The following is a 26267-nucleotide window of genomic DNA, read 5'->3' as shown; positions in this document are numbered from 1 at the left end:
ACATTTTTAAAAAAAAAGGAAAGAGCTTGGATGAGACCTTAGGCTGTAACTAGAATGTTTTTTTTTATGAATGAAATTATGTGAAATTAGTCATTCATAGGCATTTCAAATAACTAATTACTAGTTAAGTGGAAAAAACAAAAAATATTGATTCCACATATTCCTATGAGATGAATGAGAAAAAAAAAATCATTCATGATAAAAAGAAGAGGAATGAAAAGAATGGATGGAATAAAATAATTTGAATATAGTTTAAAAAAACAAATACATATATCATTTTTTTAATTTCTGAAATTATCACTATTCCATTTCATTTTATTCTATTTATTTCATACATTCCTAGATCAAGTTTCCAGTTACAGCCTTAATCTCGTCTAAGTTTGAAACTAGCCGTTACTAATACCTTATGACAAAAGCATCATTCCCATTGAAACTCGAATTAGGGTCACAATAGAACTAATTCATTGGACTAAACTAGTAAACCAATGCACCTTTGGTTATTAATATATATTTCGATTTATACTTTTCCATGGTAAAATATAAAAGTGTTCTTAAATCATTCAAAGAACAAAGCCCTTCAATATCTCCCATACATTTCTAAACAAATCTCTTTCTTATACCTAACCTCTCCTTCTTTCATGCTTCTCTCTTTTCTCTCGTCCATACATTTTCAATACATATACGCGAGTTTGCTTCCAATAATCATATTTTCGCATTCCCCCACACACACATAAAAGAACCGTTTGAATTTTGTTGTTGTTGCATTGATCGGAATAGAGAGACATGGGTCGGGTGAAACTAGAGATAAAGCGAATAGAGAACAACACGAATCGCCAAGTTACGTTCTCTAAACGACGAAATGGTTTGATAAAGAAAGCTTATGAATTGTCTATTCTTTGCGACATTGATATTGCTCTCCTCATGTTTTCTCCTTCTGATCGTCTTAGCCTCTTTTCCGGCAAAACAAGGTAATTGTGTAAATTTAGTTTGGTCACTTCTATCAACAAATTATATGAAAACATTCATTTGAGCCGTATAAATTCGTTAAACGTTGGTTAGGGTTGAAGATGTTTTCACAAGATTTATCAATCTTCCTGACCAAGAACGAGAGAAGTAAGCTGATCAATCTCCTTTGATTGTTTCCTATATGTTTTGGTCTGTTTAATTAGTGTCCTATTTAATTTTTTGTTTATTATTTTTCCTTTGATTTTATTTCAGTGCTCTAACATTTACCGATCAGAGCCGTCGCCCGTGCGTAGTAACTCACTCCTATTGTTCCTCTTTTTTTTTTTCATTTAATAAAATGTTGATAGTGTTTCAAAAAAAAAGTTGATAATTATAATCTAAATGGAACTTTCATGTTTTCCACGTTTTTATTTGCAGAGATTTCCAAAGCAAAGAGGTAACTGAACTAATCATAATATGTGTAAAAATGTACTTTTTCAAATAAGAGAGTGAAGAAAATATAGTTTCTTGAGTCAACTATTTCATTTTATAATTATGGGGATGAAACTTAAAATGTATGTAGCTCCAGTCCACTGTAGGAAACATTATCTTTTATAATGAATGCAATGATATATTTTTGCTTCACTAATCTTATAAATCCATGTCATGTGGCAGTATCTACTGCGGACTTTGCAGCAACTCAAGACCGAGAATGACATTGCTCTTCAACTCACCAAGTTTCAATTTCTTCCTCTTTTCCTTTTCCTTTTGCTATAATATAATATAATACATATATTTGATTTGGTACATTATTTTCCAAGAATGTGAAAGTTGATTTGTTTATTTTTTCTTCTTTTTTCCTATCGGATCATTTGAACAGCCCTTCGGCTATCAACTCGGACGTCCAGGTGATTCTTTTAATCTTTTCCTTAAACGTAATGAAATTATATTTACTATGTAATTTTCATTTCCAATAAATCATCTATCTAACTTTTGTATTTTCCAATCCTATGTTTTCAGGAGCTTGAGCAAGAAGTTTATAGACTACAACAACAACTGCATATGGCAGAGGAAGAACTAAGGTCCTTATTTTTGCTTTTATTACTAAAAAGGTTTGATATAATACATGAAAATTTATCTAAAGTATAGTGACTACTTGTGTTGCATGCTAATATATTAGGAAGTACGAACCAGATCCAAGCAGGTTTACAACAATGGAGGAGTACGAAGCCTCTGAGAAGCAGCTCATTGAGACCTTAACACATGTGACTCAACGACGGGTTAATAGCTTAAACTCCTCTTAATTTTTCTCATGATAACGATATTCAATCATTTCTCTATATGGCAGGAACATATATTGAGTGACCAGTTATCTTCATACGAAACATCAGCTATGCAACACCAAAACATGGGTGGACCTTTTGTAAATGACGTCGCTGGAGGCTGGCTGGCTGAAAATGGGCCTATTCAAACCCAATTATTCGACGCATCAGCCAATTCAGCTATTTATGAAACGTTGTTGCAAGGAAGTAGTTCAAGCTCGAACCAAAACAACAACATGAGTGAATGTAACGTGACCAATCATAATGGTGACATGTTCCAAGAATGGGCCCAAGCTTATACTTCTACTACGGGCCTCAATCCGTCGGCCTTGTTTCCCCCTATGCAGCATCAGGTTCTTAATGTTCTTTTAATGTTTTTTTCTTACTTTGATTCGATCAAGATTTATTTCCTTTTATCCAATAAAAAAAATTGGTGTATTTTTTTGTGTGAAAAATATGCCAGCATGGAGTGGTGAATCCCAATATAAAGGAAAGTGATATACCGGTTATAACGAGGGAGGCACCAGCAGACCACGAAGTCTCCGACTATGATATCAGAATGCCGCAGCTCAGTAGCCAATAATCTCCAAGAGATTTCAATTTACCAATAAATTATTTACGTATTTATACGATTATATATATAATAAGATTATACTTTGCTTTGCCCTGGAGGCCATGACTGAAAACTTTTTTTTTTTCGTAAATGCTGAAACTTGTTTTCTCTCATTTGTATATAAATATTTCATGAAAAAAACAGTTTTTTGTGCGACTCATGAAATAGCGTTTAATCGTATTTGTTTATTATTTACGTAAAATCGTATGAAAGGAGAAAAATAATGAATTAGATTTTTTTAGTTTAACTTTAAGAGTGAATTATTATTTGGCTTTTTTTTTTGAATTAGTATTTGGCTATTTCACTCGATGATTTATCTTCCTCGCGTTGTTGGCAAACTTTTGAAAGTTATTTCAATGACACATAAAAAATCAATTACGGGTTCATTTTGGTAAGAAATCCAATCATTATCTCCACATTTTCTTTTCCTTGCTTATATCTCACACTATAAGAAAAATCTTGACTTCCTTTTGGAAGATAAAGAAACAATGTATTTCACTTTGGGAATATTAATAAGAATATGGTTCAGTCCATAAGTAGTTTATTAATTTCTGTTATTGTACTCCTAATTTAAGTCTACAAATGATAATGATATATAATCATTGTCATATATTTATTTGGTATATGCAACTATTATTCACTGGCATTACATGTTACGAATTGACCAAAAAAGATAGTGTAACGAGCTATTCCCCATAACAAATTTTATTTTAACGAATGCTTACAACAATTTTTATGTGGCATGTAGATATATAAAAGAATAGTGAGAAAATAATAAAATATAAAATATGATGTAAATGAATATTTTTTTGGGGATTTAGTCAACATTTCATGTTTCTAGTTTTGAAAAATTGTTTATATATGTCTATTCTTTTTTTTTGAGCAACATATATGTCTATTCAATTCTGAAATTTTCTGTAAACATAATAACTAAATATATTAGTGGTATATTTGTAATATATTATATTTATAACTTATTTTTTATTTTCTTTGAGATATATAATTATCTATTTAAACTATGTATGCCACATCAGCACTATGAATTTAGACTTTTTTACTTTTAATTTAATATATAAGGGGAATCGTTCTCTCAATCAGGACAATTGTTAACCATGTCTTTTCGAGGCGATAGAATCGATGATGAAACGCCTCTCTTCTGGAGTCCGGAATATATTTTCGAGTTACCGGAACCATGTCTTCCATTAAGGGTATACTTCTTCTTTGCCTCTCATGGTTAGATTTCTTATATCATTCATTGTCATTTATGATATAACTGTTGGATATAAGTGATCTACAGGATAGCCTGCAAAAAGTATTTGAATTGCAAACTGAAAAAACTTATGAAGTATGTTAAGTATTGTATTAGACTGGATTTGGCCATGTCTCTGTCTATACAATAAATGAAACTAGCCCTTAGTGTTCCTTCAACAGTCAGATCTAATCCCAAATCTAAACACCACAAAATCCACTTTGGCTAGGATAAAAATTTGCTTTTCTGGAATCATTTATCGCTTCTTCTTCTTTTAGTTTCTGGATGTAACTATACCTTTATTTTTCAGAGATGGTATCCAAATTTTTTTTAAAAAAGATATATAAATCAAAGTAGATAATGATACTTGGCTAATAATTCTCTTTTTGGGGTATATTATGTCAGCAGCCACAAAATCACCAACACCAAGCCCTTCATGGACAACAACAAGGCATTTCGCATGAGTCTTGGTTACGAGGAAATCTAGTAAATGTGCGTTCAAGGGTACGACAATTTTTCTTCAGTCAACCCATGCTAAGTTCGGAAGATCCGAGCCTTTTTACAATGGTACAAAACACTTTCTAGAAGCGAGTACAGTATTTTAACTATATTTTATTTTAAGTTTCTTTGGTTGAAAATGTTTCAGAACCAAATAGGGATGGGTCAACGAATCGGACAAGGAAATGGAGTTGAACACCCAACTATGTCTTATTTTCATGAGTTTCCAAATCATCTTCAAGAGTAAATTCTTTAATTGATTACAGAACATTTTAATTTCTTATTATGTAATATAATAACTAAAAATATTAATTGATGCAGGATACAAGAAGTAAGTTCTGATGCATTTGGTTCACTGTTTCCTCAACGCTTCCATCGTTTTTCAGATGATAACCTTCCAGTTATCACCACAAACACAACAGCAACTTCTCTAAACAGAGTAGGTCACATTAATTGTATTTTATTTTATTCTGTTAAGAACAATTATTTTAATTTAGGCATCGATAGACCAACATAAATGTCTTAAAATTATTGGAAAAAATGTCTTAAAATTAATATTCTAGTTAACTAACTCATTGGTTCATCTGCCGCAGCAACAACAGTGTCTTTGTGCTCATACTCTTTCAACTAGGTACGTTATGAAATATAACTCCATGTTAATTTAACATACAAATTTACTAATTGTCTTCCATCTGAATGGTTTAGAGAGCCTCTGTTAAGCAACCGAAATCATAATTATTATGATTTGAATCAAACAGAGCATTCAAGTCACATAGGCCCGAGCAATCTCATTCCAAATGGGTACTAACACTCGAATGTGATATTTTTTTTTTTTTTTTTTTGACGTTAAAAGGCTATTCTATTACTCAAACACTCGAATGTGATATTTGGTATCTTTATTATATTGATTTACATACTTCATAAACATTATTTTTATGGAATGTAGGTTACATAATTATATGCCTCATCAGACGTATGTCCCAATCACTTCGGCTTTTACCATAAATGGACAGCAACTGCCCCCATCGGTTTTAGCCATTCGGCGTAATGAAGCTCACAATCTAAGGACGGTTAACAATTCAGCTAGGTAAAATCATTTCTCTTTGTCTGTCATATATTTTTTTTTCTTTTTATGACACATGAGAAAACTAATTGGTTTTCATGTTCCTGACTTCTATGTTTCAAAACTCCAAATTTATATTTTGGATCTCATTTATATAGGCATCATGTCAATATGCAAAGAAGGTTGCATCAGTCCTCATCAAGTTTTCGGGTTTCCAGCTTATACACTCTGCTGCGTAGACGTCCAAGCGCAAACTCAAGCATACCTCCACAAGTACCATTTATTTCACTGAATGAATTAAAATATTAAATCTTCTATAACTTTTTGCTTTTTATGTTAGTGGAATGTAACTACACATTAATAATTAGTGACCTTCATATATATATATATATATATATTTTTTTTAGGCTAAATAAACTACACCATCATCAGATTATTTGTTACTGATAATGTGAATTCTACAGAATGAAGTTATAGGATCTCGGCGAAGAACTTATGAAAGTCGGTTTCAATTTGGGGAACCATCATCTTCTACTCGACGCAGGGTATAAGTTCTTGACAAACTCATAATTTTTTTTAAAATATAGAAATTAATGAAAGAGAGAGATAAAAGTTTGGCAAAATAATGCAGAGGACTACACCAGCAGATGGAAGTGTTGGTTCAACTGCAATCAATCCTACTGAAGAAAGGTTTTTTCCATTGACTATCTACACCTTTTTCGATAACTTCTTTACATATAAATATATTTTCTTTTGTATAGACGTGGGAGTCTTTCATTCTGTATATGTTTATCAAGAAAAAAATGGAAACATAACAAGTACATCTTATTTCAGGAGAGTAAATGGACTGTACGATCCAGAATACCAAAGACAAGGTCTATGTATTGACCCTCACTTGAGAAATTTTCTCAATCAGTAAATGGTAAATTTTTTTTATCTTACTGGTTAGTTTATGAGATTTAGTTGATCTATTGATTAATTTATGAATTTTAGTTAATTTAATATGCACATTCTTATGACTTTGACAATAATTAATACTTACATTTTATTGATTCATGATTTATTCTTTTTAATGTACAGGTTCTTGATCTATCCTCAAACCTTCAGCAAGTGAAAGGAATCTATAGGTCACTGATCTATCCTCAAAACTTTGAATAAATGAAAGGTTTTATGTTTAATGGTGTGTTGTCATGGTCCCTCCTTTTCTTTTTCTCTATGGTCTTTAGTTTTATCTTGCGTCAGCGTCAAGTGGATTGTTGTTTAAAGGTTGATGTCAGTTTACAATATGGTATTTTACCCTTATCTTACAATCGTTAAACCGTGGTTTGTTTTTTTTCTTCCTCCATCACTTTCTGATCACATCTCTGAGCTAATGTTGTATGGTATTATAGACTCATAGGCCATAGCAGACCGTATTATTGTTTCATTTCACTCTAGTTAGTTGTCACTTATTCATGGATCTAGAGGCAAAGACAAATTGAGCTTCATACTCTGTAGTTAATCACTGTAGTCATTAACTCATTATATTAACATTTCTATTCTCATTATGGTTTATTCTCTTAGTGTGTTAATTTCTTTGTTATGTTATTTACTAGTTGTAGAAGAAAAAAACGTAGCAATTATGGTTCTAAGTTCTAACAAAATGACATTTTCAAACTTTATTATACAAATAGTTCAGACTTCAGAATCTGAAAGATAAAAACCATAGGAGTTTAGGCACTGACATAGGAAATACGCACCGTTTTATTTTTGTCAACAACATTGCATTTTTTGCGATTCACCCAAACATCATTTTGGAGTTTGGGTTGGATTTGAGATGATTCCTTGCAACGGCAGATCATAACTGGGGACCAAAAAGAAATATATTTTAAATATATGTATATAATTTAAGATAGTTAAATATAAAAGATAATTAGGCTGAACTAGAAAGACCTTAACTGATTTGATGCATTGGCTGAGTTCGCTATTATATATACGGGCTTGTTTGAACTCAGCCTCATGCTCCCAGCCTTCAATATTTTCCATGCTCTGTTGGGTACTTGGTGCTTCGCAGGATCTGCTCAACAAATGTTCCTGCGATCATCAATTATACTTAAAATCAGTATTATATTTTCCCCTTTTAAGTGTAGTCGAAGTAGCAGAGGTGTAGTACGTGTTAGTTACCCTTCTCTGAACCACACGAGTAAGAGTACTAAGTAGATGATTTTCACATGCTCCCATTTCCTCCATTGATGTAAACCTCACTGGATCGGGTTCGAATTTCCTATGCATGATCACAAGAATCACAGTCTTTAAGCAACATTAACAGTTTTATTTTGTTTGTAAGTTTTATAAAATTAATAATCTTTTTTATGTGACATATTAAAGGAAAATACCTCAGTTCTTCCTCAGAAATCTGAAGCTGTTGTTGTAATCTACAAAGCTCTTTCTCAAGTTCCTGTAATTTTGCAAATACTAATTTATAGTGATTTATATATTTAGTAAACCATGAAAATTGGGAAGTTAATAACCTCGACATCGGAGTGGATAGCTTCATGGCTTTTCACAGATTCATAAAATTAAAGGTCAGTGTGCAACATAGCATAATAATATCACTATATATATCACTACATCATATAATAATATGAAAAACTTTAGTATAAAAGACAGAGAGAAAGAAACCGAGGTTCGTTGATTTGGAAGGCCATGTCGTTCTCCGTTTTGAATTGTTCAAGAGTCCTTAACAAATACTGCCAAAAAATGAAATACTGATAAACATTAATTAACATATACGAATATATGTAAAATAAGTATTGTGATTCGAAATTTGATTGTTGTACTTAGAAAAATGATTAGTCTTACCTCTTTGTTTTGGATACCTCTGCAAAACAAAGAGGAAAATGTCATTACTGACATATTTTATATGAAGTTAAGTACGTATATATTATATTAAATTGAACGTATATGATACTCACTGGCGTTTGCTTCGATCAGGGAAAACTATAGCACTGAAAATGTATAGGTATACCCCAAAATTATTAAAATATGAATATATGAATTACAAACAAATGGATTAATGCGAGGAATATATATATGTGATATATGATACATACTTCTCTCTTTCTTGATCAGGGAGATTGATGTACTTCGCAAGAACGTCTTCAATCCTGAAATTTAACTCGAAATTAAGATAATGGAGATACAACACCGTAGTTTTAAAAAAATGGAGATAAAACACCATGCTTGGGTGTATTTACACATACTTTTATAGATGCTTTGTAATAATTTTTGAACTGTTGAAGACAGAAGATGATTAAGTTTCAGGGTAAACGGTGGGACGACTGGAGGAGAGAAAGACACGGCAAGGTAATATGTATCATATAGGTTTTGTGCTTATCATAATATTCTTATTTACAGTTAATATAGTAAATTGTTCTAAACTAAAACTAAAATTTTTACCAAAAAAAAAAACTAAAACTAAAATTATATACTACTATTAAAAACGACGATAGTTTGATTGGTAGGACCCTCCATGGGTAATTGCATGCATTACAGGTCCATGGATGTCAGCGAAACATGACGTGTTTATAATCTTTTTTTTTTTGTCAACAACGTGTTTATAATCTAGAGTGTCACGTACACCTTACAATTTCTTTACAATGTCATTCCCCTACCTCTTTTAACTGCTGCTGCTATCAGAGATTTTTTTTTGTCGTCATCAGAGATTCTGGTATGGATTTCACAGAGTTATTCTGAATAAAAAAATCAAAATATTTTATTTTTAAAATAAAAGGTAACTATCAGTAATTTTGAGAATTTAATAAAATAATTTCGTGTGTAATTTTATTTTAAAACTAATTTTAATATATATATATATATATATATAACTGATTTGTATTAAACTATTAATATTTGTTTTTGTTTGACAAATCTTCTAAGGTTTTAAGCAATGGAAGTGTTCTTAATTATTGGTATTGCTGTACTACTAGTCTACGAGAGAGAGACTAACACACAATTTTTGTGTGTGTTTTCTGTTCATAAAAGAGTAGATATTTACTTTCTCAAAAAAAAAGAGTAGATATTTAACTGTTTCTCTAATATTTTGTTTATTTTATTTAAAACTAAAGTAAATCAACAAATATGAAATCTTATAATCTATTTTCAACCGGATTTAGAAAAGGTGTTTACACACAAACAAATGTATGTCCACAGAAAAGAAAAAACTAAATAGATGAAACTTTCATATAAGGGAAAAGAACAATGATAATATATAACCTTATAGTTTTAACCAAAAAACCCCATCTCACTAAACAACCTCTTCATGTATTATTTAGTATTTTGATCGTTATCAATGCGAGTATATTTACTACTTTGCAAGTTTGCGTGATTGATACATGTGCAGTAGACAGAGTATTATCTGTTACAAACCGAAGATATTTATACCTATTGACCAAGCTCTTTGACAAAAATAACTGTCGGCTCAAGCTTCAATATAACATGTGAAAACGTATGGCTTACCAAAAAAACGTGTCAACATGCAGTTGCACCTCCAACAGATTCGAAATTATAACTAATCATCAACTAACTACATACGTAGTTACAGCTACTTCTAAGCTGAAAAACTGCTGCAAATATATTCTTGAAAGGCATGGAATGTTCTAGAAGAAGAAATGAGAAGTATACCTGGTCTGACTGGAAAAGAGACATAGGCGATCAGATGGGGAAAACATGAGTAGGGCAAGATCGATATCACAAAGTGTTGACAACTCATAGGCCTTTTTCATTAAACCTTTTTTACGTTTTGAGTACGTAATTTGCCTGTTCGTACTCTTCTGTATCGGCTTTATCTCCAATTTGGCCCGACCCATATCCAATGATCACTGCAAATAATCAAAACTTGTAATAATTGGTAGGAGAGACTTTAATATGAGTGGAAATTAAAGGGTGTACAAAAGTGTATATACGGATAATGAGCCGACGAGAAGTTTTATGTTTGTACATGTTTGTTGGGAGATATAAAAGGAGAGCTACTAATAGGTGAGAGGAATGATGTTAGCTCTTAATGTGGACGAATCGGTATATGACTAGGTACATAGCATTTTTATATAACAGTATATTTGTAAAAAACAACTTTAGTCTTACTATAAAAGCAAGTCTTACTCAAAAATTTAACCATTACCAAAAAGATATATTTAATTACACTCACGTATTTTAACATCGATGGGTTGGTTATACGTATTTTATGGCATTTGCACTCAGATATATTTTATGGCATTTGCACAAAGGCTCATTTACGTACTTTAGTTGGTTATACGTATTTGCGCGTATAAAATGTTAATACTAATAATACGTGTACTAGGTACACCAAGGTCAATATCTTCCTTTCATAGCCTGCCACAGTGCCGCTGATAATAATACGTGTACTAGGTATACGTGACATGTTGTATATGCGTTGTAAAATCATGTGAGATAAAAAAAAACAAGCCTGGTTAGAAACAGAAATTAAGAAAGAAGAACCCATGTGTGTGTCATGAAAAAAAAAATATAGCGATTAGCGAGTGAAAAACTAAAGCATATTATAAAGCTGCATGTCGATGAACGAGCTTCAAAAGGAAGGACAAGGCTACGTGTACGTTTCGGTGGAATTATTATTCAATCTTTCTATGTTATTATTTGGTTAACGAAATGTTTTTTTTTTTTTTTGAAAAAAGGCTTTGGTTAACGAAATGTTACTCTGTCAGTAGTGCGCATCACGACCACCTGGTCTCAGTTTATGACACGTGAAGTTCATTTTTTGGTGTTTTCTCGGTTGTTGGTGTTACTTGCCGACAGGGAAAGGGTAGAGAGAGATCCTCAAGGCGAAGTTTGCTACACGATGTTAAATACACGAGTAAGTATAGTGACTATGATCTTTGAATGCATGACGACGTATATTATTTATATGTTTATAACCACATGGGCCACGAATACTGCTCTTGTATTCCACTTCTACAATTTCACTATTTTGTTTAATAGGATTATTAACTAATACATGTAAATTGCTTCATTGTTAGCAGCATTGATTCTTACTACTTGTAGAAACAGCAAACGGCAAACGGCAAAAAACTAATGTATAGGATTCATGAGTACGTAAAGAATGATTGGTGTGTGTATACACAAAAATGTTAAACTCTGGTTTTGGATATGTTGGAAGTAGAATGAAAAAGATGGACTCTTAAGAGACAAACCTCATTATATTCTGCAAGTACTAAAAGTCTAAAACCATGTCTTTGTCGCTGTCCTCAGAGCACAGAATAATCAGTTCGGTCCAATTTCCCCATAATTTGATCATTCATACTTTGTAATCAACTGGACTACACCAACAAACAAATTTTTTTGAAACTTGAATCCTGAAGAATTTCATATGTGTACCTTACACTATTTTTTTGTCCATCAAAAATAAGTATTTTAAATAACATTTCATGTCATCTGGCCATAATCGTTGTAATTATGGACGAATCGTAACTAATTTAATTAATTGCGTGAAATTTACAAAAATAAAGAACATCAAGGGCATAACTGCAAATTCCATAAGATATCGAAAACAGCAAAAGCCCTAGATAACATTTTGACAGGAATATAAAACGTTACCAAAGCTCCGTTGTATCCTTTTGGTCGTCGTTGCTTCCTCTACCATCTCCTCTCCGCCGCACAGATCCAAGACAAAACGAAAAGATGGTGACGGCCAAGAAAACGGTTCGTCAAAGTTTTATTCTTTCCGACCGAACCAAACAAAGTCTTAATTAATATTATGCTTATTGGGTTTGTGTTTGGTTATATACTGCAGAAGAAGTCACACGAGGGAATCAACAGTAGGTTGGCACTTGTGATGAAGAGTGGCAAATACACTCTTGGTTACAAGTCTGTCCTCAAGTCTCTAAGAGGCTCCAAAGGTTAATAATAATTTAGTCGAACACTTGGTGTGCAATATATCTCAAATTTGTTGATTTTCGTTTTTGTTTTTATGTTGGCAGGGAAGCTGATTCTCATCTCCTCGAATTGCCCACCGTTGAGGAGATCTGAGATTGAGTACTACGCTATGCTTGCCAAAGTTGGTGTTCACCACTACAATGGAAGTGAGTTCCTTTTTCTTCTGTATATTGCTAAGTAGATGAAGTTGTTAAAGTCTGATTCTTTGGATCATTGGGCTGATGATTAAAGTGTGATCCTTTAATTAGAGGAAGCTATTATGTTTTGTTGGATTGAAAGTGTCTGTAGTGTGTTAATTACTGGTATCACTTTGGCTTGACTGTGTTTACATTTGGGTTTTCAGACAACGTTGATTTGGGAACGGCTTGTGGGAAGTACTTCCGTGTTTCTTGTCTGAGCATCGTTGATCCTGGTAATTTAAAACAAAAACTAACTAGCTACTACTTGTTTATTACGTATTCTTAAAGTTGGTTTGATGTTGTTGGTTATTTATAGAATGTTTTATTACTAATGATTTGTATCTTTTTGATTGGCGTTTTAGGTGATTCTGACATTATCAAGAGCATTCCTGGTGACCAGTGATTGCCATTTTCCGATTTTGTTTTTCTTCCAACGTTTATCTATTTATGTATTCGAGCTTCTCTCAACTTTTATGAGCAAAAAGACTATGTTTAGATATTTTGTTATAGTTTTCAATGAAAATTTTCTTTTGCTCAAAGATAATTAAATTAATACTTTCTCTGTTCAGATCTTGCTCAGTACACTCGTCTCATTTCTTGATCAAGATACTTAGTGGTAACCGTGAATCTTTATGCAGCCTGAATCTTGATGAAATCTACTTTCTGCCATATCTCCTTGTTCAAGAGTCCCTTTCTGTCATACATACACTAGAGACAATACGCCATTTCAAGTGAATAAAATAAAAAAAAAACCAACATTGAGATGTAATATTATTCCTGCTGAAGCTACATGTAACTAATAGAAGAGACAGGAGAAGGTGTTATCTGTTGGAAAGGAACATGTTTACTCCTCAAATCTGTCGAAAAGAAAAAAATAGTTCATGTTAGTTGATCTTACTACATACTACATATGTTGTGATTGGTACTGAGAAACAAATGAGCCTTAATGTATGAATTTAATTTAAAGAAAGCTAATATTCTCACTACAAACACACATGTGAACGAGTTAATATATATGATGAGTACGTAATATGGTCTTTTTAACCATTTTCTCAAATATAATATTGTTGATATAGATTTTACAAAGTTTCTTGTTCGAAAGTGTAAAATAGATACTTTCATAAAAGCAAATAACCATAAGTTTCTAAAGGAGATAAATCACTCTTTACTGTACTACTACTACTACAATTGTTTTATGCTGAAACTTAGCAAACATCTTTTAATAACATCATTCCAAGCTTCGGTTCTGTTTCATTGTTTTTTTTTTAAGTTGGTTAATCTCGTGGACGAGCTGCCCAAAGAGAGCTAAGAGCACGAAGTCTATGTAGATACTCTCCCAATGCAAGCAACCCTCTAGCCGATTGTCTTGTCGTCAAGATCTTCGCCATTTGCTGCAACGTTTGTTGCCTTAGATGATCCGCCTGTTTCACATTCAAGAATCAATAACATGTTCTTTGAAATATAATGTCACAAGAAAACTTTCTTTATTTTTATTTTATTTTAAACTTACTTGATTAACAAAACCCTCTAATGCTTGTAGATTCTCTAACGCTGCAGCCATTTGAGGAGGGTAATCCATGGAAAATGCATCAACCACAATATTTTCAACTAAACTTTGTTGAAGCTTCTCTATCCCTTGAGAGAGAGCATCCTCTGCTTGTTGCGATGATTGCTGGAGGTTTCTCACTTCCAAGACTTGCTGATCAGTTAATGGCTGAAGATACGGCATTACAACCTATAAACCAAACAAAAGTAGTTTTGTCAAACTAGTGTTTTGTAGTAATTTAGTAATAGAACGTTGAGAGTGTTACGTTCAAAAGCTCGGATGGACGAAACCCTCCAATCCATTGGAAGAATCTTTCAGTACAAGTTCGCCACATGCCCGATATCAAGTAGAAAACATCGGCTTTCGCTGCATCAGATTTCATTCTGAAGAGGTTGGCGTAATGGTTCAGACAACTCTCTACAAGCATTCTTAGCTCTATGTCGCTTATATGAGCTTGAAGAGCTATTCGTAGCTCGCTAACTCTCCTGCTTTGTTCTTCAAGCCAGTGTGAATGTTCCATCTCAAAGGTAGCAATCCTTGTGTTAGTAATGCTTCCAGATGGTATTGAGTTGCTTACACGTAATCCCTTACATAAAAAAACACAAATAGAATGAAAATAAAAAAACAGAACATATTAAAGAATATGTTATGGCCTAAGCTTACCTGTTGCTTAGCCCTTTCAAGCTCTTGTTCTAACTGCGATAACTTTAACCTACTTTCTTCTAGCTGCTGAACATAAGCCTAAAGGAACAAATACACAACATAGTTAGTAGAAGTAGTAGTAGTAATAGTAACTATACGACTACACATAAGGAGACTTGATTTACCTTCTTTCTCAAGCGACTTTTGCGGGCAGCTTCTCGGTTCTGAGCTAAACGCCGTTTCATCTATTGCCAACATATGAGAAAACATATTATCAATCAATATACTTTGATTAGAGACAGGGGCGAATCTAGACTTTTTAAGTACTGGGTGCACTATTGCAAGTAAAAGATAAAAAATGCATTTGGCAAGCATCGAACCTAAGAAAGTGGGGGTGCATATGCGCCCTTTTACCATAGTAGCTACCTAAACTTAACTGTTTTTATATGCAAAAGTTTCGATTTTGATATAATTACGGGTGCACTTGCACCCAGACCCTATAACGTGGCTTCGCCACTGATTAGAGATACTTTAGTTATATGTTTGTTCCAAACCTTATCATGAATCCTGCCATCATCATCGTCATCATCATCAACATCCTGATGATCATTACTACAAGGTTCTGCTTCGATCTGGTTATGAGAAGAATTATAATTCGACTGCACATAATTCAAACAGTTAGCAAAAACACACACAAGTAAAAAATATTTGAGAAAAATATATATAGAGTAAAAACTCTATAAATTAATTCTCGGAAAACTAATAGAGTAACCTTTACGATGTTGTTGTGATCATCAACTCTAGCATCCACTTGAATAACAGAGGAAGAAGCAGTGTTTGGACTATGATCATTGATATCAGATTTGTAAACATTCCCCCAAGAGACAAGTTGTTGAAATGGTTCATAGATTCCCATGTCTCTTAAAGATGCAAGTTGAGTTGGAGAAAAAGAACTCATCATCTCCTCTTTGTTCTCTAACACAATAACCAACTATTTTTTCAGACTCTTGACCCACAAGTATTAATCAAAAAGAGTAAGAAAGTTTTTGCCTTACCTTCAAGTATAGATCCAATAAGCTTGCACCAAAATTATATTAGCTCACTGAACACAAACCATAAACAGAAGAAACTCTTCATCATTTCTAATCTTTTAAATTTCTAAATAAAATTGGCCCCTTTGCTCTTACTAGAGATCCAAGGGTAGAAAATCAGTATTATGAAGGATGAAAGTTTAAACACACCTGAACAAATAAGCAGATAAACCATTCATGATGAAGTTGAATGATGAAGAGTTAAGAAATATATTTCTTCGTAATCTTCGGATCAGACAAAGATATTTTTCATTCCAACCACAGAAAAATCTAAGGGAAGGAGAAGTGTTTTCGAGTTTCTTTGGACACTCACAGTAAAGAAAATATACTTAAAGGTCCAGCGTTCTCATCATGGCAAGGAGATGATAAAAAGGATATTTTCTTTGGTTTTTGGCCTTTTCTCTTTCCTTTATATGTGTCCATCAACATTAGAATAAAAAAAGTTACAGGTTTAATAATTAATCAAATTCTTTATAATAATTAACAAAGAATCCCATAATATTACTATTAATCATGTTTGTAAAGTAATGAAACGTTTAGAGATGAGTGCTTTTTTCACAGAGCCAAAGGGTGACATAATCGTGCGTTTGTATCTGTGAAGTACGCACCAGATGATGTCAGCAACCAGAAACTCTTGCAGAGCCCTTTGTAAAAAAAATTAAAATTAAAAGAAAATATTAGGTTGCTCAAAAATGAACGAAAATATTAGTTTCATATAAAACATTCATTTTAATATTATAAATTTGAAATTAAAAGACATTTATATTGTGAATTATCTAGAAATCGGTTAGAGTTCAATCTTTTTTTTTTTTTTTGTGCGACCGGTCAGAGTTCAATCTAATACTCTAGAAACCTCGTTTCATCTTTTTTTGTACATGCATGCTCATGGGCCTGCAGAAGAATAATCTCATTTACAACTTTGGTTTATTTTGGGGTGGTCCATAAGGTTCTGGAGTGGCATCTTTGTGCCAAACCTTCTTCCCTGACTTAGTGACAAATAATTGGAGCTTTATATAATGGCCTACCAAACACAAAAGATAACATTGTTAAACCCTCACTTATTTTAAAATTATGGATCTTAACTAGTTTGGCACCACTTGTGTAGTAAAATCTGTGTGTTCGACAAAGACAAGCATGTCTGATTATTTTTTATCTAGCTTTATTTCCTGTCTTGGTTTTACTTTAATAAAGAGTCCATCTATAAATGTTTTTCAATTCATATAATATCATAAATATGAATCGGTGCGCTGATACGCAACTATAAACAAATTAAAAGAATAAAATTGTTATTGCTTGTATGATCATGTCACGGAATCGATTGGTTTCACGAGAGATCGTACATATCTTGGCTTGATTTATTCAGTACTGTATGTAAGTCTCTATCAAATATTTTCAAAGCCTTTTTATTAGCTAGAGTTATTTTGTAATCAAAGAGAAGAACATAGATAAGAATATCATTGTAATATGGATTAGAGAACGGAGTATCACAATTTACAATCAAGTGAATTTTTTTTTATGAGTATATCATTCATAAAATTTCAAGAAGGAAATACTTATTCATATATAGTTTATCATATAGGTTATTTATGCATGCATTGTATATCAATCAACGTTGCGTGTTGTAATTGAGAAAGAAAAAGATGGTATGATCACAAAAGTTACGTACACACACTTCTACTTTAATTCATCACGAAGACACCAATCTTCCACTATTTTCGTTATCTTCTTTCATTCCTTTTCGTTTATGACCATAAAAGTTACGCAGTTTATTGCATTTTCACGTTATCTTCTCTGTACTTTTTTTCCTCCGATCTCTTACATTCTTCCCAAGTACACCTGAAATTATCTCCAAGAAAAAGTTAATTAATGAAAACTTAAATGAAGAAAACATAATCATGGTTAAATTAATTAACTAGGAGATGAAAAAAAATTAAAATAAAAAGGTTTTACGTTTAGGAAGAAGAATCAAAGTAATATCATAGAGCAAATCAAAATTGCGAATCTCTCATGCCCTGAGATTCTTGTGAATGAATGATCATCCAACGTTCAAAAAAGGCAAAAAAAGGATTCGAATATTAGTAATATTGCTTCAAGAAGAATGCTTAATGTTCTCTATATATAACAAATTAAACAAAAAGGGGAATATAAGAAATAATATTAAAGGAGGCATATATATACACTGTTCTATACTAATTCCTTTTATATAAACCGCATGTCGTTCAACGATTCGAACTTGAACTGAACTGGGACTGATTCTCTCTTCGGATCCCAACAAAGAGAGAATAGAATAAGATTCTTTTATGCTGGTTTATGTTGGTTTATTACACAGTACTCATAAGTACATCCACATATGATTACAAAACTCTTATGGAAAAATCTTAAACTAACACAAAATTAAAATGATGCTCCAAATTTATAACAAGACTTTCTTCACCTTTTAACTAATAAAAATACATTCATACATGCATACATGATACATATATTATCAAATGTTTTGTGTTAATCATTCCTTTTTTTTTTTTTGTCACAACATCAGAAAGGGGAATAATTGACATATATTCTTCAAAATAGTGGGTATCATCGGTACTTTATAATTTCTTTCTTATATGGATTAATGGATGATTCTATTTATAAATATATATATACATGTTCATTAAATAGCCTAAAAATGTTAAAGCTTAAAATGAAAATTTATTGTAAAGTTATAACATTATTCTCGTTTTCTTTCTTTTCAATATATACAAAGTTTAAGAAATTATTCAATTCAAATATTTTTTCATCAATATAAATAAAAATTTCAATTGAGTATTTTCACCCTCCAAGTTATTATCTAACACTCTTCCGAAATTTGATTAACCATTACATTTATATATAACTATAAGAAGTTAAGAAAAATTAAGCAAATCTACGAAAAAATCAGGATCATTATACATATAATATTAAAAGAACGCATGTAAGCAAAGAGAAGCACTTGCAAAAAAAAAATTAATAAAATTATTTTTCCAACTATTATGAAAACTACAAAAGCAAAGGAAGTGGATGGGCTCTTATAATTGCTTTTGTTCCCATTGTGTGGTATGAAAAAGGGGGTCATTTTCTTTGTTGAGTGACTGAAAAAGAAAAAGTATTTTGCACAGATATTAATTATTGTTATGGTGGCTTCCTTTCCTTTTAAAGCCCAAACAAAGCCCGAGGATATTCTCAACGTCATAAGTGCACATGACCGACCATTTCATTGTTGTATATGTATCATCAAACACCATAAACCAGATGTGTGACTCTTCCACAGAGTATTTTTACTCCACTTTTTTCTTAAAGAAGACAAAACAGAATGAAGCATTGCTAAATAAATTGTTAGTTTGCTATATATTTATGTTACATTTTTTTTGGGGCAACATATGTTACATATTTTATCAACTCTGATTCATCAACATTTAGGTAGAAATCGAAGCTTCAACATTCAGAGCAAAAGAAAGGATGCAATGCTCAAAAAGTGTGTTACTCAGCATAATCCATAAACAATGTACACTTAATTTTATATATACACATGATTTAGCAAAAGAAAACTTAACCAATGCAAACCAGAATTAAAACCGGTCAAGCAAATCCAATTATCCCAATAATAATTACAACATAAGGTCTCAAGAGTAACACAATAGACACAATAGGTTCCAGGGCTTGCCTAGAATTGAGGATGCATTTGGTATGAACAATATCAACGATCTGGGTTCCAGGTAAGATGTATTTTCCTATTATCGTGGATCTTTGTGGGAATACAATATACCTTTATCATTATTATGAATAATAAGAAAGTTAGATTTGTTTACCAAAAAAAAAGAAAGTTAGATTTAGTATACCTTGAGATGTTCAATACTTGTTGGGAAAATTGAACTTCATAGCTTGATGTGAAAAATGAGGATACTCCACCAAATTCCACTCGTCAATAGAGCTGGGATCTCGATTTGGAACATTATAATAGCTTTTGTTGTTCCACTACAAGACAGATATGCCAAAAATCAGTTACTTCATCCAAATGTTATAGTGGTGAAGCTCGAGAACCAAAAAGTCATACCGACGTAGGCTGAATATGAGAGCTGTTCAGCATGGTGCTGGAGCTTGAGGAGTTCAGATTCCACACTGATTTGTTCGGCTCGTGTCTTTGTTTGCTGGAACTGTAAAACATCAGAGATGTCTAAATTTACCAGTTCACATATATAATAGTCAATGTGAAAATTCGAAGCTTTTACCTTGACAAACCATGAGAAAGAGCAGATTGAACTTCCTTGATTGAAGACAATGTGTTCAGCAACTTTGCGAATGTTTCAAAAGTCGAGGCTCCGGAAGGAACTTCCATAGACAGGGAACTGTAGCCGTACACAGTTAAGTGAGCCACGCTTTGCTTGAGATGTGCAATCCCTCTCTGCACATTTCTGAACGTTTCGACAGAATGTGGAGATGCAGAGGAGAGGTTGACCACGTCGAGGTCATGGTAATCTTCTTCTACACTTCCATCTGATTTCAGTGAAGTGACACCAAAATTGGTTGTATCTCTACCCGTCCAGGAACTTTTCCCTTCAACGGAGAAGTAATCATGGGATGGTACAAAGAGAGGATACTCGTCGCTGCAAAAAAAATAAACAAGATTGTTTACATCTCCAAATCTAATGGAGAGACAAACAAACCCTGTAATGTAAAATATGGTTCACCTTGGAGAAGACGGGTGAGATTTCCAATACGACTCTCGTTGCCATATTCTTGAACAAGAACCCTGAGACAACGTACTAAGTCAATCAATCAATTTCCATAACATACAATTGATATAGACGAAACATCTCCCAAGCGTAGTTCCTTATTTAAAACACTGGATGTGTGAGTGTGAGTGTGAGTGAGTGTGTAGCATAAAATCGAGTTAATGATGTGTTGGCATCTTACCCCAAAACCCAAGTTATGGAGTGCAGGCACTGCGAGCTTATGGACAACAAGATTCAGAAGCTGCACCATGTACCTGATCCAACCACCAACCATGGGAATGTTAATTCATTAAACTACAGAATGAAATATTTAAGATAGTATGGACTTCTCAAATAACTTCGTACAACAAATTGACATTTTACATATACAAGGTCGCGTGTTGTGTTACCCTAAAGAGGCTGCGAGCTCTTTTGGCGGAACAGAGAGTGGGTTGAGACCTTGTGGTAGGATAGCATTGCAGATTTGATCATACTGTCCACTACTCCCATACTTGTTATGGCCCTCTACCGTCACCTGAGAATAGTTAGATTTAGTAAAACCACCCTATGAAATGTGTTTGCTAACACAGTGATCTAAAGAAAGCCCAAGATTGCCTCAACAAGAAACAAGAAGTATTTTACCAGTTTATTTAGACAAATAACTATGTTTTATCGAATCTGTATTTCTAACTTTATTGATGCTTGCCAATTCGGGAGCTAAATTTATCCTTTAAGGCTGACAAACAAAATAACACCAATCTAGATAAGAACCTCAAAATTTGATCTCCTTACTTTTGATAGAGGGAATAACTTGCATATCTGTTTCATAACCAAAGCCTGTTTATAAAGGCGTTCTGAAGTAAGCTCGATCTGTAAACCACAAATGCTGGCTTAGTTTATAAACATATGAGATTCAATAAAAAAAAAAGTTAAAACACAAAACATGACCACATGAGTTATAGCAAAGGATTACTTCAAGCATGGAAATAAAAGTATTTATGAGATGAATATCTTACATATACTAAGTAGTGATTGCCAATAGTATCTGAAAAGTGATTCTCCAGTTGGCGAACACGGCTCTTCTCCAACTGCAGAGATTAGAGAGAGTCTGTTTATATCAAAATCAGCTTCACAAAACTCCTTTTAAGAGAAGGAAAAAAAAACAGTCACATTACAGCAACATTAGTCGATTCAATAACGCCATATCTCTCTTTCAGATTGCTAGATAGTCTCCGAAACGTGCTTTTGCCTGCATCATAAAAGCAAATATTTAGATCGATACACATAAATAAAACAAACTCTTGACGAATTGAGCATCTTCTTCATACTTTTCTGTAGCTTCTCCACTTGTAGCTCAAGCTTGTCCCGCAGCTTATCAAGCTTCTCGTTGTGAAGATCCATCCAACACTGCTGAATCATTTCTCTCTCCTAGTTGACAACAACATCATATCAATCTCAGATCAAAGACTTTAAAACTCTTCAATGAACAAAATAGCCAAACCTTAGCGACGAGCAAGCTACTCAGTCTCGAGTACGAAACCTCTCGACGGCTCTTCAACGAGTCCAACACAGTTTTGCATTCGTGTAAGCTGCGATTAACACACGCTACGCAAATCGAAGCACGAAACGAAGAGTAGCAAACAGCGCATTTACTAGATCTCTCCATCGATCCTTCGCCACCGACGCAAACTTAAAATCCCTACACAATCAATCTGTTGATTCCACAATATCTTCCTAATCAGCACACCGATCTATAACCGAATCTAGAGTTCGAGTTAATCGCTACACACGGAACCACTTGAAATCGACGTTCGCGATGAAAGTATAGACGGAGGAGAGTTAGTTACCAACGATAGGAGACGATCGGGGAGAATTGGACGGGGAAGGTTTCGCCGTCGACTGTCAATCTGTTGATTCCACAATATGATTCCTAATCAGCACACCAGTATATAACCAAATCTATTAGTTCGAGCTAATCGCAACAGAAAGAATCAATCATAATCGCCATTCGCGATGAAAGTATAGACGGAGGAGAGTTAGTTTACCAGAGACCGGAGACGATCGGGGAGAATCGGACGGTGGATTTGACGGGGGAAGGTTCCGACGTAGACGGAGAAAGGTAGCGTCCGATGTACGTTTGAGGAGGAAGCGGGAAGATTTGAGAAGCGAGGAGGAAGGTGGTTAGCGTCGTCATTGCGTGGGGCTTTTAGTTACAAAGAGAGGAATGAAGGAGAAAGGAAAGTTAAGTCGGTAGACTTTTTCCGACGAATTCGATTACGTGCACATCACCACCACCTCCGTCTTTTCTTAATTCTTACGCTTTACACTTTTGGTCCTTTTACTTTTGACTTTCTTACTTCTGATCCTTTTGTTTTACTTCTTATCAGTAAACTCTTTTTACACTTTGGTCCTTTTTTTATTGTTGTTACCAACTTACTTAGACCATCTGCAATGGGAATCCATTAAGGATCCTTAGCTCCACATCCAATGTTTATCAGATTAAAAAATTATTATTTGAGTAACATAATACAAGGATTGATCCTTACATAAGGAATTTAAAGATCAAATCCTTGTTTACGTGGCAGCTATGACTTGTAAACATTTGACTTGTAAACATTTTTAAACTTGTATCAAACATAGACATTTTTAAACATAGACATAAACATCTATCACACTTATATTAAATGAAACCTATAGTTTTAAGAAGATAAACTTATACATAAGATAAGAAAAACTAATATAAATTATTTAGCTTATAATTTATAATTTTTTTTAAAAAAAATTGAAATTGAAAAACTTATAGTTTTTAAACTTATACATTTTTAAACTTTTCTTTTCTGGTATATTTATTTTTAATCATGCAATTAATAAAATTTCAATTTCAATTTAAAAAAAATTATTTTTTTTATTTCTAAGAACTCCTAATTGGAAATCACCATTGGACACATTATTTTGACTAGAGTCCTTAACTATTCAAAAAAAAAAATTAATATAATAATGATAAGGACTCCAAGAAGGAGTCCACCGTTGCGGATGCTCTTACTATTGGTACTTTTTATTTACTTCGTACTCTTTGGTCTATACACTTTTGGTCCTTTTCGTTTTACTTTCTTACTACTAACTCTTGAAATTGATCATTTACCCCCATGTGACCATGAGTGTAAGCGACGGGATACTAAATTTGTATACAACTCCTTTAGCTTGATGATCTTCAGTTTTCTAATTTTGTAGAAATATATATATCTATCAATCTAAAAGGCAAGACATATATATATATATGGTCTACTTGCTTTGTTTTGTTACTTGTTAGTCGTTCTCTATTCTAACGACGTAGAAAGTGAAACAATCACTGTATTCAGAGAGAACGAGATGAAATTTAGCTCAAGTTATAAGAAAGAATAGATAGTGAATTCCATATTAAATTTCAGTGAGACAGGGGGGAAATCGAACCATGCATGTCGTGAAATCTTGATGTTCTTTCTATTTCAATTTTTCATGTATTTTGCTTAAGAGATTATTCATACATTCATAATTCGAACGCAGTCTCTACTCGGTTCACTCTCACATGTGAGGAAAACACACGTGATATGGGTTGTCACGTGAAAAAACTGCGTCACCTAATCACTTCGGAAATAAAAGAATATCACCGACCGTTGTTTCTTGAAACTTGAAGCACCCAAGAAGAAGATAATGATTATCCTTAGCTGCAGATCTTGCACTAATGTGATCCAAGTAGCCAACCATTTTTACATAATTAGAACATAGAACTCCATCTGTGTACATTGATGCTATTCTTTCAAACTCAAAAGTATTCAGAGTATGATCATTTACTGAGTTCTTATACAAGTTATAACAAAGCTGAAAAAAGAGAAGTGGGCACTAGAAAGAGAGACAGGACAGAGGGACAAGAGCAAAAGGGTCGTTCTCATAAATGTCCTATATGGTTGATTGAAAGCAACTCATGTTATGTCATATTGTCATGTCATGCCCATAATTTTTCCCTCACCCATTAACTGAAAGTGGACCCTCTCTCTATCTTAAGATGGTGTCTGTCCCTTTCTAATCAAGCTCTGAGCAAAAAAAAAGAAAGAACCACTTACCCTACAACCTATCACAATGCATGTGCTCACTGAAGTAGTAGATGTGTAGGAGAAGCACCTTGGCTTTTCAACATTTGTTTAGTCAGAGCAATCACTGAGATAAATGCTTCAAAAAGAAAACATCTAAGTATCTCATCTAATGATCCTTTTTTTAATAAAGATTGTTGATCCCAAAATCACAATCAAGACAAATTGGAGCAAAGTTACTATGCAAAATTATACATCCGTATATGAAATGTTGAAAAATGTCCATGAATAATCTGTTGCCTGTTTTGTGTATGAACCCATGCTATCCTAATATTATTAAAGAGAGTAAGATTATTATGATAACTCATGTCTCCTTTTTAAATCCTTTGAACACATTTCCTTAGAACCCCATTACGTTAAGCCACATTTTGTTAAACAATGAAGAGAACTTACGGAAGAAGCATGTTGGAACTATGGAAAGCTGTTACATGAAGAATCCAAATGGCATAAAATTATGTAAAAGGCCAAAAATCTCTAGTGGACTTACAAAATGCAGCATACACAACTGTTCTTCACTGGAGGTTCATTCTGCAGTTTCTCTGAAGAATAACAAAAACCAAAACTCTGAGATATATAAACACACACACAAAAAATCAAGAGGAAATGCATTGAAATTACCGTCTCTTCGGCCTATTATAGGAGGAGGAAGAACAACATGCACCGTAGTTACCATTCCAGGATGTTCACAAATCTGTATTGACCTGGCTTCAGAAATTGTTGTGTTGTTCTCCAGTATTTTGCCACCATTGATGAGCTTGATCTCATTTATCATCTTTGGGCCATTTTCTTTGTCTATACCAAAGAGGAAAAAAAAAGATATTAGCACTTAGAACACAACTGAACACATTTTTTCAGTATATATAGAACACATTTTTACCCTTAGGCCATTGAGCAATGATATTCTCCTTGAGAGACGCAACAGTCGTGAACTGACTGTATTTGCTCGGTCCGATGTCGGTGCCATCTGCGAGTCTGAACTTAAGTTCTATCCAACCTTCATCTCCCATCTTGAGGATCAGGCTGTCCGAGCAAGAGGTGCAATTACAACTTCTAGCAACTAATGGAGAACCATATATATAAATAACGAAAAGTGAAAAAAGAAAAGAAACAAAGAAGGTATATAAACACAATATAAAAAAATGGCATAACATGAGTTGCTTTCAATCAACTATATAATAGTGAAGTTACAAAAAAAAAAAAAAAAACTATATAATAGTGTATTTCATTTTAATTCTTCTAGATTACAGTTCCATCTAACATCCAAACCGGATCCTATCTAAGCTTAACCGGTTAGAGAATTGCGAGGAAATAATT

The 26267-nt window shown here is 33.1% G+C and overlaps 6 protein-coding genes across 19 annotated transcripts; 2 read left to right on the top strand and 4 right to left on the bottom strand.

The window, feature by feature from the left end:
- Positions 1-39: 39 nt before the first annotated feature.
- Positions 40-7026, top strand: LOC103832221 (agamous-like MADS-box protein AGL66). 6 transcript variants are annotated; one of them, XM_009108193.3, is made up of 12 exons: positions 40-968; positions 1060-1113; positions 1219-1251; positions 1384-1402; positions 1621-1682; positions 1826-1853; positions 1966-2027; positions 2126-2225; positions 2294-2620; positions 2731-4696; positions 4776-5444; positions 5574-5842. In XM_009108193.3, exons 1-10 carry the CDS (start codon positions 784-786, stop codon positions 2848-2850), a joined length of 990 nt encoding a protein of 329 aa, XP_009106441.1. In that variant the 5' UTR covers positions 40-783; the 3' UTR covers positions 2851-4696; positions 4776-5444; positions 5574-5842. The 6 variants fall into 6 exon arrangements, with proteins under 6 accessions (XP_009106441.1, XP_033130895.1, XP_033130893.1 ...); XM_009108192.2 differs by lacking the exons at positions 40-968; positions 1060-1113; positions 1219-1251; ... (4 more) ...; positions 2126-2225; positions 2294-2620 and adding exons at positions 5849-5963; positions 6155-6235; positions 6322-6380; positions 6525-6612; positions 6771-7026 and having other exon boundaries at positions 2854-4088; positions 4535-4696; positions 4776-4870; ... (2 more) ...; positions 5333-5428; positions 5574-5714; XM_033275002.1 differs by lacking the exons at positions 40-968; positions 1060-1113; positions 1219-1251; ... (4 more) ...; positions 2126-2225; positions 2294-2620 and adding exons at positions 5849-5963; positions 6155-6235; positions 6322-6612; positions 6771-7026 and having other exon boundaries at positions 2853-4088; positions 4535-4696; positions 4776-4870; ... (2 more) ...; positions 5333-5428; positions 5574-5714.
- LOC103832292 (agamous-like MADS-box protein AGL66) lies at positions 5893-12007 on the bottom strand. Of its 5 annotated transcripts, XR_004449236.1 has the most exons (11): positions 10353-12007; positions 8783-8836; positions 8645-8677; positions 8532-8550; positions 8352-8419; positions 8201-8228; positions 8066-8127; positions 7854-7953; positions 7623-7763; positions 7430-7533; positions 5893-5978 (listed from the first exon to the last, which is right to left on the bottom strand). XR_004449236.1 is itself a non-coding variant. In XM_033275006.1 (10 exons), exons 1-10 carry the CDS (start codon positions 10535-10537, stop codon positions 7528-7530), a joined length of 696 nt encoding a protein of 231 aa, XP_033130897.1. In that variant the 5' UTR covers positions 10538-12007; the 3' UTR covers positions 7294-7527. The 5 variants fall into 5 exon arrangements, 2 of the variants coding, with proteins under 2 accessions (XP_033130897.1, XP_033130898.1); XR_004449238.1 differs by lacking the exon at positions 5893-5978 and having other exon boundaries at positions 7294-7533; positions 7843-7953; XR_004449237.1 differs by lacking the exon at positions 5893-5978 and having other exon boundaries at positions 7294-7533; positions 7629-7763; positions 7843-7953.
- A 241-nt stretch (positions 12008-12248) lies between these two features.
- On the top strand, positions 12249-13385 carry LOC103832220 (60S ribosomal protein L30-2). The gene is made up of 5 exons (XM_009108191.3): positions 12249-12404; positions 12496-12601; positions 12683-12784; positions 12982-13050; positions 13180-13385. The coding sequence occupies exons 1-5, from the start codon at positions 12384-12386 to the stop codon at positions 13218-13220; spliced, it is 339 nt and encodes a 112-aa protein (XP_009106439.2). The 5' UTR covers positions 12249-12383; the 3' UTR covers positions 13221-13385.
- Positions 13386-13838: 453 nt separating this feature from the next.
- On the bottom strand, positions 13839-16773 carry LOC103832219 (transcription factor TGA7). Its single transcript, XM_009108188.3, has 9 exons — positions 16247-16773; positions 16061-16107; positions 15778-15980; positions 15560-15664; positions 15191-15250; positions 15027-15104; positions 14629-14949; positions 14328-14552; positions 13839-14238 (listed from the first exon to the last, which is right to left on the bottom strand). The coding sequence occupies exons 3-9, from the start codon at positions 15964-15966 to the stop codon at positions 14092-14094; spliced, it is 1125 nt and encodes a 374-aa protein (XP_009106436.1). The 5' UTR covers positions 15967-15980; positions 16061-16107; positions 16247-16773; the 3' UTR covers positions 13839-14091.
- Positions 16774-19555: 2782 nt separating this feature from the next.
- On the bottom strand, positions 19556-23123 carry LOC103832217. 5 transcript variants are annotated; one of them, XM_018652733.2, is made up of 14 exons: positions 22872-23109; positions 22674-22756; positions 22328-22538; positions 22155-22254; positions 22002-22075; positions 21843-21914; positions 21619-21696; positions 21237-21361; positions 21029-21101; positions 20803-20864; positions 20344-20718; positions 20169-20268; positions 19954-20089; positions 19556-19859 (listed from the first exon to the last, which is right to left on the bottom strand). In XM_018652733.2, exons 3-13 carry the CDS (start codon positions 22490-22492, stop codon positions 19964-19966), a joined length of 1350 nt encoding a protein of 449 aa, XP_018508249.1. In that variant the 5' UTR covers positions 22493-22538; positions 22674-22756; positions 22872-23109; the 3' UTR covers positions 19556-19859; positions 19954-19963. The 5 variants fall into 5 exon arrangements, with proteins under 5 accessions (XP_018508249.1, XP_018508250.1, XP_009106433.1 ...); XM_018652734.2 differs by having other exon boundaries at positions 19556-19845; XM_009108185.2 differs by having other exon boundaries at positions 19556-19819.
- A 1416-nt stretch (positions 23124-24539) lies between these two features.
- Positions 24540-26137, bottom strand: LOC103832216 (membrane-anchored ubiquitin-fold protein 5). The gene is made up of 3 exons (XM_009108184.3): positions 25831-26137; positions 25572-25745; positions 24540-25492 (listed from the first exon to the last, which is right to left on the bottom strand). Exons 1-3 carry the CDS (start codon positions 26102-26104, stop codon positions 25437-25439), a joined length of 504 nt encoding a protein of 167 aa, XP_009106432.2. The 5' UTR covers positions 26105-26137; the 3' UTR covers positions 24540-25436.
- Between the last annotated feature and the right edge of the window lie 130 nt (positions 26138-26267).

Source organism: Brassica rapa, chromosome A07, assembly GCF_000309985.2.
Source record: "Brassica rapa cultivar Chiifu-401-42 chromosome A07, CAAS_Brap_v3.01, whole genome shotgun sequence".
NCBI classification, from domain to species: Eukaryota; Viridiplantae; Streptophyta; class Magnoliopsida; order Brassicales; family Brassicaceae; genus Brassica; species Brassica rapa.
This window is presented reverse-complemented; position numbering and strand designations above follow the sequence as displayed.